At 40.6% G+C, this 15,653-nt stretch overlaps 1 protein-coding gene across 2 annotated transcripts in view; it reads right to left on the bottom strand.

Moving 5' to 3' along the window:
- Window positions 1-15,653, bottom strand: part of MAPKAP1 (MAPK associated protein 1) — a 135,332-nt gene that overhangs the window by 17,354 nt on the left and 102,325 nt on the right. The window contains exons 8-9 of one of the 2 annotated variants that reach the window (XM_090022890.1): window positions 13,529-13,636; window positions 5,186-5,326 (exon numbers count right to left, since the gene is read on the bottom strand). In XM_090022890.1, coding sequence (XP_089879016.1) covers window positions 5,186-5,326; window positions 13,529-13,636 — 249 coding nt within the window. The remainder of the gene's footprint in view (window positions 1-5,185; window positions 5,327-13,528; window positions 13,637-15,653) is intronic. The other variant, XM_090022891.1, reaches the window with a different exon arrangement.

Raw genomic sequence — 15,653 nt, 5'->3', positions numbered from 1 at the left:
TTTGGATGCCAAAAGCAAAGTGATGATCAAACTGTATACATAATCTCTGTGTTGTCCTTCTAGCTTGCTGAAAAAAACGCCAGCAAAAAAAAGGAGTCTCAGGGAAAACATACTTCACAAATATGTAAGCACAGCTGCTCTGAGTGCGCTTGCTAAATGGATTGTGAGGTTTATATAAAGACATTACTACTTTTTTATTACTGCTATTCCATACACGACTATCATGGAAGACAACATCCACTGGTAGTATTGTACCACTACCTGCTACTTATCCGAACAGGCTTCCAGATGAGAACGCTCGGTTCCGAGGATCGTGTGTGTTTTTACAGCCTGAGCATTTTAGAGCCAGCTCTAATTAGGCCGTCTTGAATGCAAGCTGGGGATTCTGTAGCTTCTGGCACAGAAGGCTTTTATTTCTGAACAAGGGCTTCCCCAGATGGCTCCGACTCAGTGCTGCAGTGTCTGGGCTGACCTGGATGCACAGAGGGCATGCTGACATGCCACAGTCTGAGCAGGCAATATAGAAACCTGTAACAGATGCATCTAGAGAGCGAGAACAAGAGAGGCTAACGGTATTACTACTTCACTTGGCTTTCTTGAACTTGGGCAAGAACAGCTTTGCCATTGATCTGGGGCTCCGTGGGAGCTGGCTGAAAGTTGACACTGTGCTGGAACCTACCCTGGGATACGCTTTGCAATTTATAGCAGCCTTTATGACAGTATTACAAAGCAACAGCCTTGCTATGCGGCACTGAAGAATATAGAGGGTCATTGTTTAGTTTACAATTACCAGGTATCTGTTGACATGACTGAACAGACCTCTCAATATGCTTTTCATAGTGAGACCCATGTGGAGCATTAAATGAAATTACATTTTTAGGTCAGGAGGGATCGGTCAAAGTCATGATGAAATAGGCAAAATAAAGCAAAAGTATACGAAGTATTTAAAACAGCATGTAACTGCTACCTCTGTAAAACCAGCAGAGATAACCTTTTTCCTCCTGAGAATTTTGGCTAAAATACTTTAGAAAATATATGCCTGATTTGGCCGGAGCAGGACATAAAGAAAAATATGATCCCAAATTTAAAAACAAATAAAATGTCCTCCACGTTCTCCCTCAAAAATTAACCCCATGTGATTTTTCAAAATCAGCCAGCTGCACAGGTCTTGCAGCCATTGCATTTGTATTTTAATCGCATGTAAAACCAAGATACACAGCCAGCCAGAGGCAGACATGTACATCAGGTGCACTGCTGCAGTCCTTTCCACTAAATAAAAGGTAACTTTCATTTTAACCCTGGCCATTACAACAGCTTCCTGCAATGCCACAAACAAGTCTTAATTTTTTGTTTAATCAGATACCACAATTTGTCATTAGACATGCTTTATATCAGAGATACCAGATTTCAATTAGGCACCGTCCAGAGTCCAGTTGATACTAGAAGTGTTAGATAATCTGAACAGGCGGAAGCTATATCTGACACTGATTCTGTTAGGAGATTTCACGTCTGAAAGATTGTACCAACCCATTTTATTTATTCTTTCACTGTAACTGTTATTTATTCAAAATCTAAATGTTTTCTACAGCTCAGGAAAAATAATATTTGAAATGGTAGCTCCTTTTCATTTTTACAAATAAATGAGAAAGATGCTTCATGAGGATAAACCTTTATCCTCACTCTGTTCTCAAAAAGGGGAAAAAAGCCCCACCACTAGAAATATGCTTTTAAAAATTTCATTGTATGGTCCTGCAACTCCAGAATTCACACAGTCAGTCAATATTGTTAATGTACCTTGTTAATTTGATAGGATTTGTCAGGTAACTCCACTGGAAAATTATATAAAACTGTTCCAGATGAACAGATGATAGTGACATGAATTAAAGTGATAGAACAATAGTGGAATATAAACCAGAAATGACACCCAAAGTGGCTGTTGATTTATTGCCATACTGAGTTTGGTTCTGGGCTTCCATGTATATTAGTGCTACAAATCTGGGTCCATTTAGCAGAGAGATGCTCATACATACATCACCAGCTCCTGCTCCAAGCCAAGGTCACTCCCCATTGCATCAATCTTTTCAACAGAGGCTACTTCACAAAGCATGGATTTTGTAACCATCTCAGATGTAACAGACTTTCCTCCTCTTTCATCTTTCTTTTATCATGTAAAATACACTTTAACTTCTATTATTTTTATCTGCAAATTGTTGCTGTATACTTCATCCATTATTTCTGTATCTTGGCATCATTTGCCTTAGCGTGCCCACATCCACAGGAGCACATTCTTTGTCAATGTTGTCCTTTTTGTGTTATTGTGCTTGCAATCTGCATGGATTTGAACCCAAAAATCTGGAGAGTATTAGCTACAGCTTAAAGCTTTTGCAGCCTGCTTTACAGGCTGAATTAGTCACACTCACAATCAAGGCAAAAAGTATTATCCCTCTACAATTTTCCTTAATTCATCCATTTTATCAAGAGAGTTTTTTTATAAATATAGCAGTCTAGCAAGACTGCTTCGTTCTTGTTTTCTTTGTTGGGGTCTGTAACTGGCCATTTTTTGATGGACTTGGCCAGCAGTAATTTTTCAGATCAACATGCCTTCTTTAGTTTTGATAAAATAGTACATTAATAAATCTTTTTTCCTTACAGCATGTTTGAAACCGAGTAGAAATGTTGACAGTATGGTACATGTGCATTATAATGTGACATGAGTTAAACATAAAAACCCAGACCTTGAAACTGCCATGACTAAAGCTTTCAGCTCCAATAAAAAATGTCAGTCACAGACCGGTCATTTCTCCCTTGATATTTACATAACTCCCTTTACCATCAAGAAGAATTACACACAGGTGCAGAGGACAGGACACACTCCAGAGTTTTACTCCAGATCTCTTGGTAAACCTGGTTTCAGATTCTCTGACTTGCCTTAAGAGACCTGCATTTCTCAGAGTTTTAAAAATAAAGAGCACACAACACTTGTGCACAAATGTACTTTGTAGCATCGTCTCTAGCAGCAGGCTTTAAATAAGGCAGCTCTATTCAAGGGTGTATCTCCTTATGGGCGGTTTTGTACAGGTGATTCTAGTAAGAACTGACAAAATTTACAGATCTGCCGCCCAATATATAAAGACATTAGATTTTAGACGGCACTACGCTAGCCCCCTATTTCATAAACTGTTTATGGAATGGTATTTCTGTCCATTTGTTGCCTTATATCACAGGTTCCAACAAAACTCTTCTTATTTTCAGAAGTAAATAAATAAAACAGGACATTCCCCATGTTCTGCAAAGTGAACAGTGTGAAAGTAAAGCCAAGCTGCTCAGTTCATTGTCCATGATGACTGAAGCACCACCATGCATACACAGATCCTTCCCTTTTGAAAGTTTCTATTGCTTTCAGGGAGTATTTGTAAACCGCAAGTGAGATGACTAGTGGAAACGGAAGGATGTTTTTAAATGCAGCCACTCTGCAGCCCAGTGTTTGCTGGCTCGTGCATATGTTCACGTAATACCACCAAGAAAATCAATACAGTCAATACAAGGGGTCACCTAATGACTTCAGATTCTGAATGCCCCCAGGAAACAGTTTTTTTTCCCCCTCAGGAAAAGCTGTCACTTAATTATTGCTGTTATGCAATATGATTGACAGTTAAACATACTGCAAGGAAAACTCTTTGCAGCCGACCAGCAATAAGCTGTTTGGCAACAAATGACCCTAAACTTGGACTACTCAATGCACTGGGCTCTCACCTGCTGGATTCAATGGAGTTTATTCTGCCCCGCAGCAAGAGGATTAGCACATTTAACTCTCATCAGTACTAATCCCAGCTGACCTGGAAGGCTTATTTTTAATGACAGTGCTACAAGAATCAACTAAAGAACCCTAGCACAAGAAAACCTAAGGACATACAATTCATATATCCTTCCTTGGGGTTTCTGACATTTTCCATTTGTCCTTATAATTAATACCCGATTGGAGTTTTTAATGTAGTGCTGGAACATACAAACATATTGCTACTTGTAGAGCTGTTAAAAAATATGTACATACATAGGGTAGTACAAATCGGGGGAGAAAGGGAAGTTTATGGTCCTTACACTAGTGGACAGGGTCAGCTCTGTCTCTGCTAAACAGGTTTGGCCATTTGTTTCCTGTAACAGCTATTCTCCCTTAACCATTTATCTTTAGTGATCTGTCATGACCTTTTCAAGCTCTCATTTATGACAGCTTCCAGATACAGTGAGTCAAACTCCACTGGAAGCAAACTATCACACCCAGATAGTTTGCTCAAGAGCAGAAAACATGCCTAACACTGTCCTACTTCAATGCCAGCATATAAATCCTTCCTTAACAAGACAGTTCAAAATGAACTGAAAAAGCCTCCAATGTACATATTTTCAGGGGAATATCATTTTTACATATGTTTAGAGTTGTGGTAATGAAGAGACTGTAGATAATAAATAATGGAAACATTTCCCCACCTTAAAGCTATGATTGTCTCACTGAACATTACAGAAATGTATTTTGTAAGCATTGCGGCACTAAATATTTTAGTGCTGAATCATTTTTTAATATAAAGTATTTGCAAGAGTGTCATAGTTCACTTATCTATGCATCATTAATCAAATTTGCACAATTTAAACTCGAGCCTATAAAAGCTCCATTATTGCTTAAAAATTATTGAATGGCTTTTTTATTAAAATCCTGTCATCCCTTAGCTTTCAGGTTTTGCAGAGCATTTAGAAGAGTAGAAAGGCTCATATTAAAACCATTATAGAATGGCAGCTATATTTTGTTCCACTTCAGCATTCTACTGGGCTATAAAAATCTTTTGGTCTGATAAACAGGTTTCCTAATTTTGCAGGGACTGATTTTAAGAAGTTCAGTCAACAATAAGTTTTCCTTTGGGAAACAGAGACAAAAGAGGGGAGGGGGGAAATCAGCAATGGTCTTCTTGTAGAAGGAATATGCGCAAGCTGATTAGAGGGAATAAAAATGCTCTTCTAACTGTGCTAAGAGAATGTGGGGGGCTTGCTGCAGAAATATTATTAGCCATATTAAACAATAGATTTATGGTAAAACAGACAGTGCTGTGATAGGAAAGTTAAAAGTGTCCAAGATGGACAAACAGTTGCTTGCAACAGCTACTTATTTTCCTTAGCTTTATAGTGTAGATGGATTTACCTAACTGAACATCAGTGGTGAATCGAAGCCTGTGGATCATGCTGACTTTGAAGGACTTGTAATGGTGGCTACTAAGCATATCTTGAACTGTAGCTATATCGATCTGAGGATCTTCTTCTGATATCTCTTCTCCTCTCGAACCTGCAAAAAAAAAAAAAATTTGACTTAAAATATAGCATACGCAACTTAAACCAGAACACTGAGATTGTCTTGCAATTACAAATGCGGTACTAGCTGAGGTGTACATGGTGATGCTAGCAGATCTTTTTAAGAAAAACAGCTTCAGTATCCATGTATCTGAAGATAGAAGCGGATCCTATACTTGGATCAAAAGCAAAAATATAAACTCACTATGAATATCATATATTAAAAAAATAGGTTTAATTTTTTTTAATTGCCACACAAAAAAAATCTGTGGAAAACCATGATGGCAGGTTCCATTAAGATGCAATCATATCCTAAAGCAAAACTTCTCTACGGGCAGGTCTACATGTGCATTTAAATGTGACTAAATTTAATGCGCATTAAGCAATTTTTGGCAGGTATCTACACATGCAGAGACTTGGGACTAAATTTAGTGCCCTTGGCACTAAAGTTACTGAAGTTCGTGCCAAGTCCCTGCAGCCCTGCCATGTGCCCCTAGTGGTTGGGCAAACCCAGCACTAAAGTTAATGCCGGATTACATCTACACGCGCATTAATGTGCTTTTAACTAATCATGCCTGCATTTGCAGGTATCAAATGTAGGTGCGATTAGCCTAATTTCACCATTTTTAGTGCACGTTAACACATCTCCTGGACATGCCCTAAGTGAAAGATCTCTCATGCCCAGTGGCTGTGTTCACACTACCCTGCCTCTGCTTCACAGCAGGGACTCTGCATGGGTCTTCTAATCCAGGAATGGTTTTGCCAAAAGTGCATACGTGCCTGAACCAGGAGAACCAGTGCCAGACTGTTCTGGGCTGAAGGGGGCTACGTTTTACACATCCAGCATTCCTGGTAACACAACGTACTGATGCTACCGGACACTGGGATCTATCTAGCAATTCAGCTTTAGTCCACTTTAATATTTTACCATTGTGGGATTTAACTGTCATATTTACTTCTTTACATTCCCCCTGAATCCATTAAAACTCTCATGTGCCTGACAATCCGGGCAGTGCCTTCATCCTTGTATTGTGAGGCCTATATGAAGAAATCATTTTATTTACCGATTGGTATTCTCATTACTGCTGCAGGTACTAGCTTTACAAAAGGTAACATCTCATTAAGCCAAAATGCCAATTACTGAAAAATATAACACGCTTTTAAGATTTTTACATTTTATGATGTTGGATTAACACCAATTTAAAAATTACTATAACGTGACATAATTTTTTACAGAGTAATTTTTATGCCAGCTGCTAATAAAGCATCGTGGCTCTAAATGATAATTCAGATGCTTTTAGATAAAGTGGTGCATAAATATGATTGAAAATTGATTTAGCTTCTTGCAGAAGATACTGAAGAATGACACATTTTGTTTAATACACCAGCTAATGTAGTCCTAAAAGCGAAACAACTGCCAGTTCACACTCCTAAATTTGCTGTGGGAGATTAATGAAAACTTTATATTTTGCTGAAATTTTAATAATGGGCAGATGAGACGACAGAATTTTACTAGAGGTCTTAAAGCTACAGTATAACCAGCAAAAGGCTTGTCAATTCCTATATATTAATTCTGTTCAAGACTTATGTAGTTGGAGCCGGCTCAACACACTAATGCTTCCTGCATTGACCTCCTACTCTAGTGGTGTAAATTCATATGCCATTTGGGGATTTCAAGTCATAGTGAAACTAGAGTAAGTTTCCATATTTGGATTCTGGCAACGAGGGGATTGTTTGTTTATGATAGGGAAGGCAGCAGCTCCCAGGAGAGGAAAGCTACGGCACGTGTCAAACGCACACGGCTGATTCAGAAGCAGGCTTCCTTTTAATGTGGATAATTTGGGATTTAGAACTACCACCTATTTCTTTTAGCAGGTGCTAACATCACAGCAACAGCCAGGATCAGTCTAGACCTGTGGGGAGGAGGGGAATTAAACCTTATACTCAATATCTTTTGCCCTAGGAAAAAGTGTTCCCCTTTTCAGTTTGTGAATCCACAGCCAGATTCTCCTCTCTGTACTACGCCCTGCTCCCACCACCTGCAGTGAAGTCAGGATCCTAAAACTACATACTTTAAAAGTATATTTTAGAGTATGTATCAAGAGAAACATTTTACAAAGACACTGGCCCAGCAGCCTTCCCCATTCCCCACCTTGTGTGAAAGAATTAGACTAGCAATGTCCCCCGCAACACACATATTAGCTTCCTGGTATTACAATTACAAACAGGACTGTATCATTCGGTATTTTTTTTTTCAAGTCCAATGAAATGGTCCATATAAGTATGCGAATGTGTGCACACCCTCTTAATACTGTAACCATGCCATGCTAGAGAATGACAAGATAAATTGTAATGGCTCCTTCAGAGACATTACAATGTATTTTGTCAAAGACCCCTGTGTTAATGTCTCTATACTATGGATTATCATAATGTATCATGTCAAACTCTCATGCTGCAGTACTTCAAAGATACAATGAGATATGTCAAACTTTTGGTGCACTTAAAAGCATCTAAGAAACCCTATGGCTTAAAAGGTGCTAGGGAGGAAAGCAAGAAGGGCAGTAATGGAACAGATTGCCTCAGAATAAAAAGAAAACTGACTAGAAAAATAAGTTAAAGGACTGAGTTCAAGAGATAAAACTAGTGAAATGCCAATTTAAAGCTGCCACTTAAATTACCCAGTTGCGCTTTAACATTGCAGCATTTCATCCATAACATTTTGATACAACCCACAGAACAGCAATATTACATGGTCAAGTATATTACCGCCTGAAGCCATATCATCTGCATTGCATCCGATGCCTAGCTAAGCATGGTCTGGCTGGGTGTGTATTCGATAGGCAGTCACCAAGGAACACTCTGGTGCCACAGGGACTGCGGCAGATGAGTCAACAGTGGTATTCTTCGTTTGGAAACCACCAACCCACCTATAACGGCAATAGGGATATTAACCCCACTGCCCCAGTCCGGTTCCAGGTTAATTCTGGATTGGCCCTGGAGGGTAATTAACCTTCTGCCTTCTGAAACCCTTCTCATGTTTTCAGTCAAATACAGAATTCTCTCAAAGGTTTTACTTCTTACGCTAAGCTTTGGTATGCTGCAGTATACACCATTAGCTATTTGCCACGTTCTACCCAGGGGGGAGCAGTATTTTAATGGTCGGGGAACAGAATCACTTTATGTTCCTTAAGCATTAAATAGTTCCTGAAGTACGAAATGGCTCCAATGCACACTCTTCTCCTAGCGTCTCCCATCAACAGTTTCTCAGAACACATTATGAACGTTAACACTAGCAATATACCCCAATGAGTATTAATCTCCACTAGATTTTAATATTTGAATATTCTGTCAGTTTTTAAAGGATGAAGGACAACTGCTGAGTTAAGCAAGCTCCATGAAGGTAGACTGCAGTGGAAGTATTCCAGACCCTCTGTGAATCACGGTTACCTTTGCTAATTTGGTTTTACATGCATGGAACAGTTTAAGATTCAGGTCTGTAGGATTTCTATCGTTATTGCTCATGGGACAGAAGCCAGGAATTCCACCATCAGAACAGATCATCTGTCTGAAGATGGCAAGACACTAAGACCCCTGAGGGTGCATTGGATAATAGCAGTAATATCAGTTACAACAGAGATAAATGCCCTGCAGGGAAAAAACCTGACTATAGAACTTGGCATATTGCTCCTTCCCCTGCAGCTTTATAAGAATGTCTCGGAGACTGAAGGAATTCAGCAATGGAGGAAAGAGCCATCTCCAAAAGCTGATTGGAGGCAACATCATAAAAAATACTTTCCACATGCAAGCAGCTGTGAATAAACCTGTCAAATATTTACAGGCCTGTCAGGGCATTTGTAATGGAGATCACAATGTGGCTTTTGAATGTAAAAGCTTCTGCTTGGCAAGGCAATCAGCTAAAGTGGACTCTCCAGGTCTATTATTTAGACCAAGAGCCTATCCAGCAATTCTTCTGAAGCCAGACACTACTCCTGTTACTGGGAGAACAGATTTCTATTTAAAAAAACATAGTCCTTTAAAAAATGGTTTCTAAAGGACAAAGATGCTAAGTTCACAAATACCTTTGTATTGCTATCATTTCATTACCTATCTAACGAGAGCTGGCTCTGTGAAGTTAAACTGCCACAAATGACTTGGGGGGTTTTCTGTATAAAAGCAGCAGAAATGAGAAGTGAGAAAAGCTGAGGCTAGGCACTGGAGAAACAGAGCACCAAGGAAGACCACTAGGAAGAGTGCCAGGAAAAGAAACGAGTTTTTCATTGTGATTCCTACAGCAGGCTTCTGTCATCATGGGGCAGGGAGGAAAACACTAAGAAAGGCTCCAGAGAGGTCCATTGCCTATACACTGACCATGAGTTCAGCAAAAAAAAGACAGGTGATTCCTAGAAAGAAAGAAGAGGCATGTAATCCTGATCTTCTTTCTTTCTAGGGATCACCTGGAGTGCAGAATGAGAGCAGCTATTCTCTGATCTTTCTAGGCTTTCACAGCGCTGCCCAAAAATCTGCTGGGCACCCTTGCAAGGCTGCAAGGGACCAACAAGGACCGTCTGTGCTTAGCACTCCAGAACCAGTTCAGATATAAGGTCTTTGCCCATATGCAAAACTGAGATTACTTCAAGATCACTGGCATCCCCTTCTGCTAGTACGACGTGGATGCAGTTCGGGCGGTGGACTGCACGACGAAGCGTAAAAGTCAACCTTCTCTCCTGGGTGCATGGCTCACTTTCAAATGGTGAAAGAAGCAAGCAGCAAAGAATGGAGGGTTGGGTCTAGGAACTTCCAAGCAAGATGCCCAAGGAGTCATCAGGACCGAGGCAGATCCTCCTCCTCAAAGACTAGGCATTCACTGGCACACGAAAATGGTAAACTCTTGGCATTAAAGGTATTCCAGAAACACTAGCTCTAGCACGGCTACTTAAATACAATCAAAATGACATCTTCAAGAGCAAGCACATCTGTATTTTCCCAATAAAACAAAAATACAAGGTTAACTGCATTGCAAAAACATCCCCTTATTACTTTAATGTACTAGTGTATTGCTTAATGAAAGTTCTTAATTGTAATTCAATTAATTACATACACAGAATCCCCAATTACATTTTCCAATAAGACATTGGCTTTGGTACAGGTCTAAAGGCACTTAACCAATATTAATATATTAAGACCAATTTCCCTTGAATACTAATTACTACCTAATGATAAAATGAGAAAGAGGAACTTTCCAGAAGCAGGATAGAGGAATAAAACTAAATTAGCCATGAATAGTTAGCTGCTTCTCATAAAAGCATTTTAGACTGTAAAATGCAAGCATTCAGTTTAAATATAAATCTCACTTGCAAGCTGAAAAGTTCCAAATATGAGCAATGGTTTATTAGTTGGACTATCACTAACAAACCTTGAAAGCATAGGAGATTTCTTCAGGTGTATTTCTATTAATGAAGTTTTTCTGTTTTACTTCATACTATGAATTATAAACTACATCTTTGCCCAGAATAAACTGGCATCTATTTTACCACCAGCTGTTTGGCTCCATGTGAAAAAAAAAATAAATGAGCATATTTAAAGAATAACAGCTCTCCCAACAAATTCTTCTTTACCAGCATACATAACCAAAGTTCAACAAAAATAGTTTAAAATGTGACCGAACCTAAAATACGGTTCTTTGTATTTGATGTGAAGATTGCCATTGATTAATTATTTTATTAATAAACACAAATGAACCTCTATTTTTAGCCTCATCCAAAGATAGATGCAACATCACCAGGTCCAAGTTCTCTGAGGCGATTTTGGAAACCCTTACATATCACTGTTCTGCTGGATGTTTAGGTGCACACGCCGAGCGCTGTCTCCAGGGTGGTGTCAACCCTCCCTATGCACCAGACCAGAGGCGAGAGGCTGGTTAAACTCTGAGGATCAGTCACCATTAAGAAGAGAAGCCACAGGGAGGGATCATGGACTCTCGAAAGGACTCTCACCGAAACACAAGGAGCATTTTAGAACGGCGAAGAGGTGGAGGCAGGAGGTAAGATTGGCACCTGCTGTTTTGTCTAGGTCTGCACAAGTCTTGCGCTAACTGATGCAATGTGACTGGTCCTTGCAAGGCTTGCAGAATGCGTGCGTCCAGTCTCTGTTCACTGTTGTGCCTGTGAAGAGGAACCCATGCACAAGGTAGGAGTTCTGGGGGTCATTAACTTACTGGGAGGCTTGAGGTGGCTGACATCGTCTCGGGGATCTAAGGCATCTGGGACATGAGACCGCGAACTCATACCTAGGGCATGTGCCAGGAAGGCCCAGGGGTGAGCTCTGGCTTAAGCTTCCTTGGCTCTGAGCAAACTGAAGGGTGCCCAGGTACAGGGCAGAGCTGCAAACACAATGACCTGGTGAGAGAACACTACCACGTCTGCGTGACACAGTCATCCCAGCAGGACTGCCTGTTCACAGCATTAGACAGGGCACTGGGAATTGGCTTTCCTCTGCCTACATGCATTTTTGATGCACTTTTGCCCATATCTGTCAGCAACAGTATAACCACCGGGTCACTCGGTTACGTTCTGCTGCTGATCCAGAGCTCCTCACAGGAACGTCCACTCTACAGTCCAGGCTGCTAGAGGAGCAGCCTCTAAAAAGACCTCACAGGGAAAGGATGCAGAGGTCCAACGAATGACTGCAAGCGATCAGAAGAACTGGCATCAAGGGGAGTTTCTGCAACACTGCCTCAGGTGCCTTGCTGGGCTGGTCTCTCCTGCCACCAAGTCAATAGCAGGCACCCAGGCATTTATGGAAATATGAACCAGGGGAAACCTTTCACTGAAGCTGGTATGCGGGCCCTTGCTTAATAACAACTAAACTGCTAAACTTTTTTGCTGTAGTAAATTCAAATTTGATATACAAAAATAAATTTAGAGATGCACCCAAATCATTAGTACACGCTTCATGAAATTTAATACTACGAAACAGCCGGGTTTGCTGAGCAAGATTAAAGCTTCAGTTTGTACTTCTATAGCCACCCTTCCAACATTTGTGGTCTCCTAGAACAGTACGGCACACAAATAAAGGCGGGGTATCAAGAGGGAAAGGTCTATCTGTACTGGATGTAGGCCAGGAGTTCAGAACAAGAGACCTGAACTCAGCTCTGACCAACCTGATGTTAGACAAGGTCACTTCTGTTGTTTTTAACCTCAAATTTTGCCACTGTTGAATGGGTGGCCCCATCCCTTACATGAGGTAGGCATTACCCCCCATGATGCTCCTTCATCTTTTTATGTCCTATCCTTCTAGGAAGGAATTAAGAAAGAAACACTCTAGCCTGATGAACACAAATAAAAGGTTTGCTCCATAAGAAGACCAGAAATTCCACTGCTCCTTGACAAGGGCTCCAATCACCACTGCTAAAATAGGAGACCTCTTGGTAGTGTCTATGAGCTCAATTAAACCTATGCCATTTTTTCGGACTAGTGAAATCAAAATGTTGAGAGCTGCACCACACCACAAGTTGGGCAGATGGAGAAGGAGGAGAAAAGCAAACAAACAGAACTGAGAGCTTGGTCACTGAGAAAGCAGGAAAGTGATGGATGGACCGAAAAGGATCACTGGACAACCCTTACAACTCTGCCTCCTGTTCCAAAAACTTTATGAAACTTGGAAAAAGAAAAAAAAAAAGACAAGAAGGAAAGGAAAAAGGAATGTTTAATTAGCATTTCTAGAGAGAAAATCGTTTGTTCCCACATGTAAACAAACCCCGCGGCTGCACACCTCTGCTCTTGCGGCATCCATGCGGTTAATCTCTTCTAAAGCTGTAAAGAACCCTGGCTCCTTGAGCAGCAATACTGATATGGTAAAATATATTGCAGACTAATGACTTGATCCACTAAATAGTGCTTGCAACAGAAAAGGATTTATATTTCAAGTGTTTTTCAGGGCTGGTCATAACTTTACAGAACAGAGTTTAACAGAAAAAGATTAATCATGAAGTGATAAACAGGATGCAGACTATTTACCAAAAGGTATGAAATCAATCATTTCCCTTAGGAGTATTCTTTTGGCACAGTTGGAAAGTGCCTTAGGAAACAGAGTCTCTTCAAAACTTACTTGCCCAGACGGCACAGCCTGTATTCCAGCATGCGTAACTTATGTGAGCTTAAGCAATTTACAAGAGCAGAAGTGAAAAGGGCAAACGTACTGTTCTCTCGGACCAGGCAGAATTCCAAAGTGCTCTGGCTCTCCAAGGTACAGTCTAAGTCTACGGGGACATTGGGTTCACTCTGCTTCTCCAGCCGATACTGAGGACCTGAAATATAAAATAACTTGTGAAATTTTCTGGATTCTAATTGAAGGCCAGCTCATCATGTTCAGTTAACAAGAACATATTTCAATTCTAGAGGCAAAGCAGATGGATGTTTATGTCTCAAGCTCTTCCACCAGAAGGGAACTTAGTAATAAAGAAGTGGAGGATGGGATGTTTAAAAAATGCATGGGAAGATAGATTACTTCATCCAGCTCCCACTGGTCACTGGTCTGACACTTCACGCCCCCTTCACTGCCAAAAAAGTACAACAGATGCTTCTGATCTCAACCTAAGTTGCTTCTTTTTATCCCATGTATCAACTCAGGCACTAGAGCTTGCTGTAAAGTCATCAACTTGGATCTTGGAGTGTAAAAATCTTTGATTATTTGGGTACCTTTCTTGAGGTAGAAAAAGTAAAATGCATTTGCTGCCTTTGACTCTGCATACAGTGAGAGCAAGGCAATTGTGAATACTATTGTGAGGCCTGCAGTTTGCCTCAGAAATGCAGCTATTCTCTAATGCTGTCTGGAAGCTGAAGCACATTGTGAAGAGAAGGCAGATGAACTGCAGAATAGCTAAACAATTCCCATTTAAAGACACACTGGGCTCCTTTACTTATCTGAGTTCATCCCTCCCCCAGCCCAAAGTAAAAAAAAAAGAGTGCCTTCCTTCCTGAGGGCTCAAACAAATGTACATGTGCACAGACACTCGGGTGGGTTGGAAAGTGGCAAGGAAGGCTGCCTGCGCGTGAGGCAGGTGGGCGACTGAGCCAGCCACAAGAGATGCTTGCCTCAGTCTGCGCACAACTCGCACAGAATTTTGTATTTTTTACATCTGATTGCAAAAGTTGGTCTTGTGCTACTGCCGCTTTCCTTTTCACTGGTGACTCTATAAAAGCCTACACTTGTGATGCTCCTGGGACTGTCCTCTTATGCATTTGCAGCGGTCACCGGTACTCTTTCCCACATTCCACTATTATCCACAAGATAATGTGAGAGATTTATTTGTTAACAGGAGCGCACACTTCCATTTATCGTTGCTTCCACAGGTAAGAGGTCCCAATGCTAGATGGAGTATGATACTAGTTTAATGGCTGTAAGAAGCAGCAAGGGTCATCGACATACAAATCTGCTGTACTACTATAGATCTGTATACTGTTAACTGCTGAATATGAAAAAATGCAGTAGGTGTGGAGACAGAATCAGATACAAATATGGCCTGCTACTTCTGACCAATTATTTTCAACTACCTGCAACTTAACTGTCAATTTTTTTGAGCTTCAAGTGTCAATCTGCCATTTCTCAGTTAATTCAAATCTACTGAAAAGGAAGATGTTATTAATTAGACTAGTGTTTGCCAAGTTATAGTAAGTATTGCGATAAATCAGCATGAGGACAACAGGTAGATTTATTTGGTTTTTTTCATGTCCTTCTTTCATATGGATCCCAAAGTTTTAGACCTAAAACTGAAATGAAACTATATATGGGGTTCACTTCTCTAAGCGAAATGAAGCCAAGTCCAGGGAATTGCAGGACTGCTAATGGAGCAACAAACCAAAACTTCACATAACAGATTAGCACACAATGAGAAGAGAAATGTATGCAAATGAACCTGCAAGCAGGAACCCAGGCAGTAAGAACTCAGCTTATAAGCAGGAGGGTGGCTGAGACGCTGGGGCCAACATCCACACTCCTACCAGCAGTGTCACTAGACTGGCTGTCAAACACAACCAACTAGGAACTTCATTTTCTCACGTATCCAAAAGAAGAAGCCTGATCATATTTTTGTTCAGTTACTATGATTCAAAGAAAATGATATTCAGGAATTCCTTTCAGTTAGCAAGGAATATATACTCAAACCTTGGCTGCTCAGCAAACAGGGAGTAATTGCATAAATTTCACAGACATTAGAGCTGGAAGGGACCTCGGAAGATCATCTAGTCCAGCCCCCTGCCCAAAGGGCAGGAAGGCAGCTGGGGTCACAGGATCCTTTGCAGGCCTTTTTGTTACAATACCTAATG

This window comes from Crocodylus siamensis, chromosome 11 (assembly GCF_052110815.1).
Source record: "Crocodylus siamensis isolate JL-2025a chromosome 11, ASM5211081v1, whole genome shotgun sequence".
In the NCBI taxonomy this organism is placed as follows: domain Eukaryota; kingdom Metazoa; phylum Chordata; order Crocodylia; family Crocodylidae; genus Crocodylus; species Crocodylus siamensis.
This window is presented reverse-complemented; position numbering and strand designations above follow the sequence as displayed.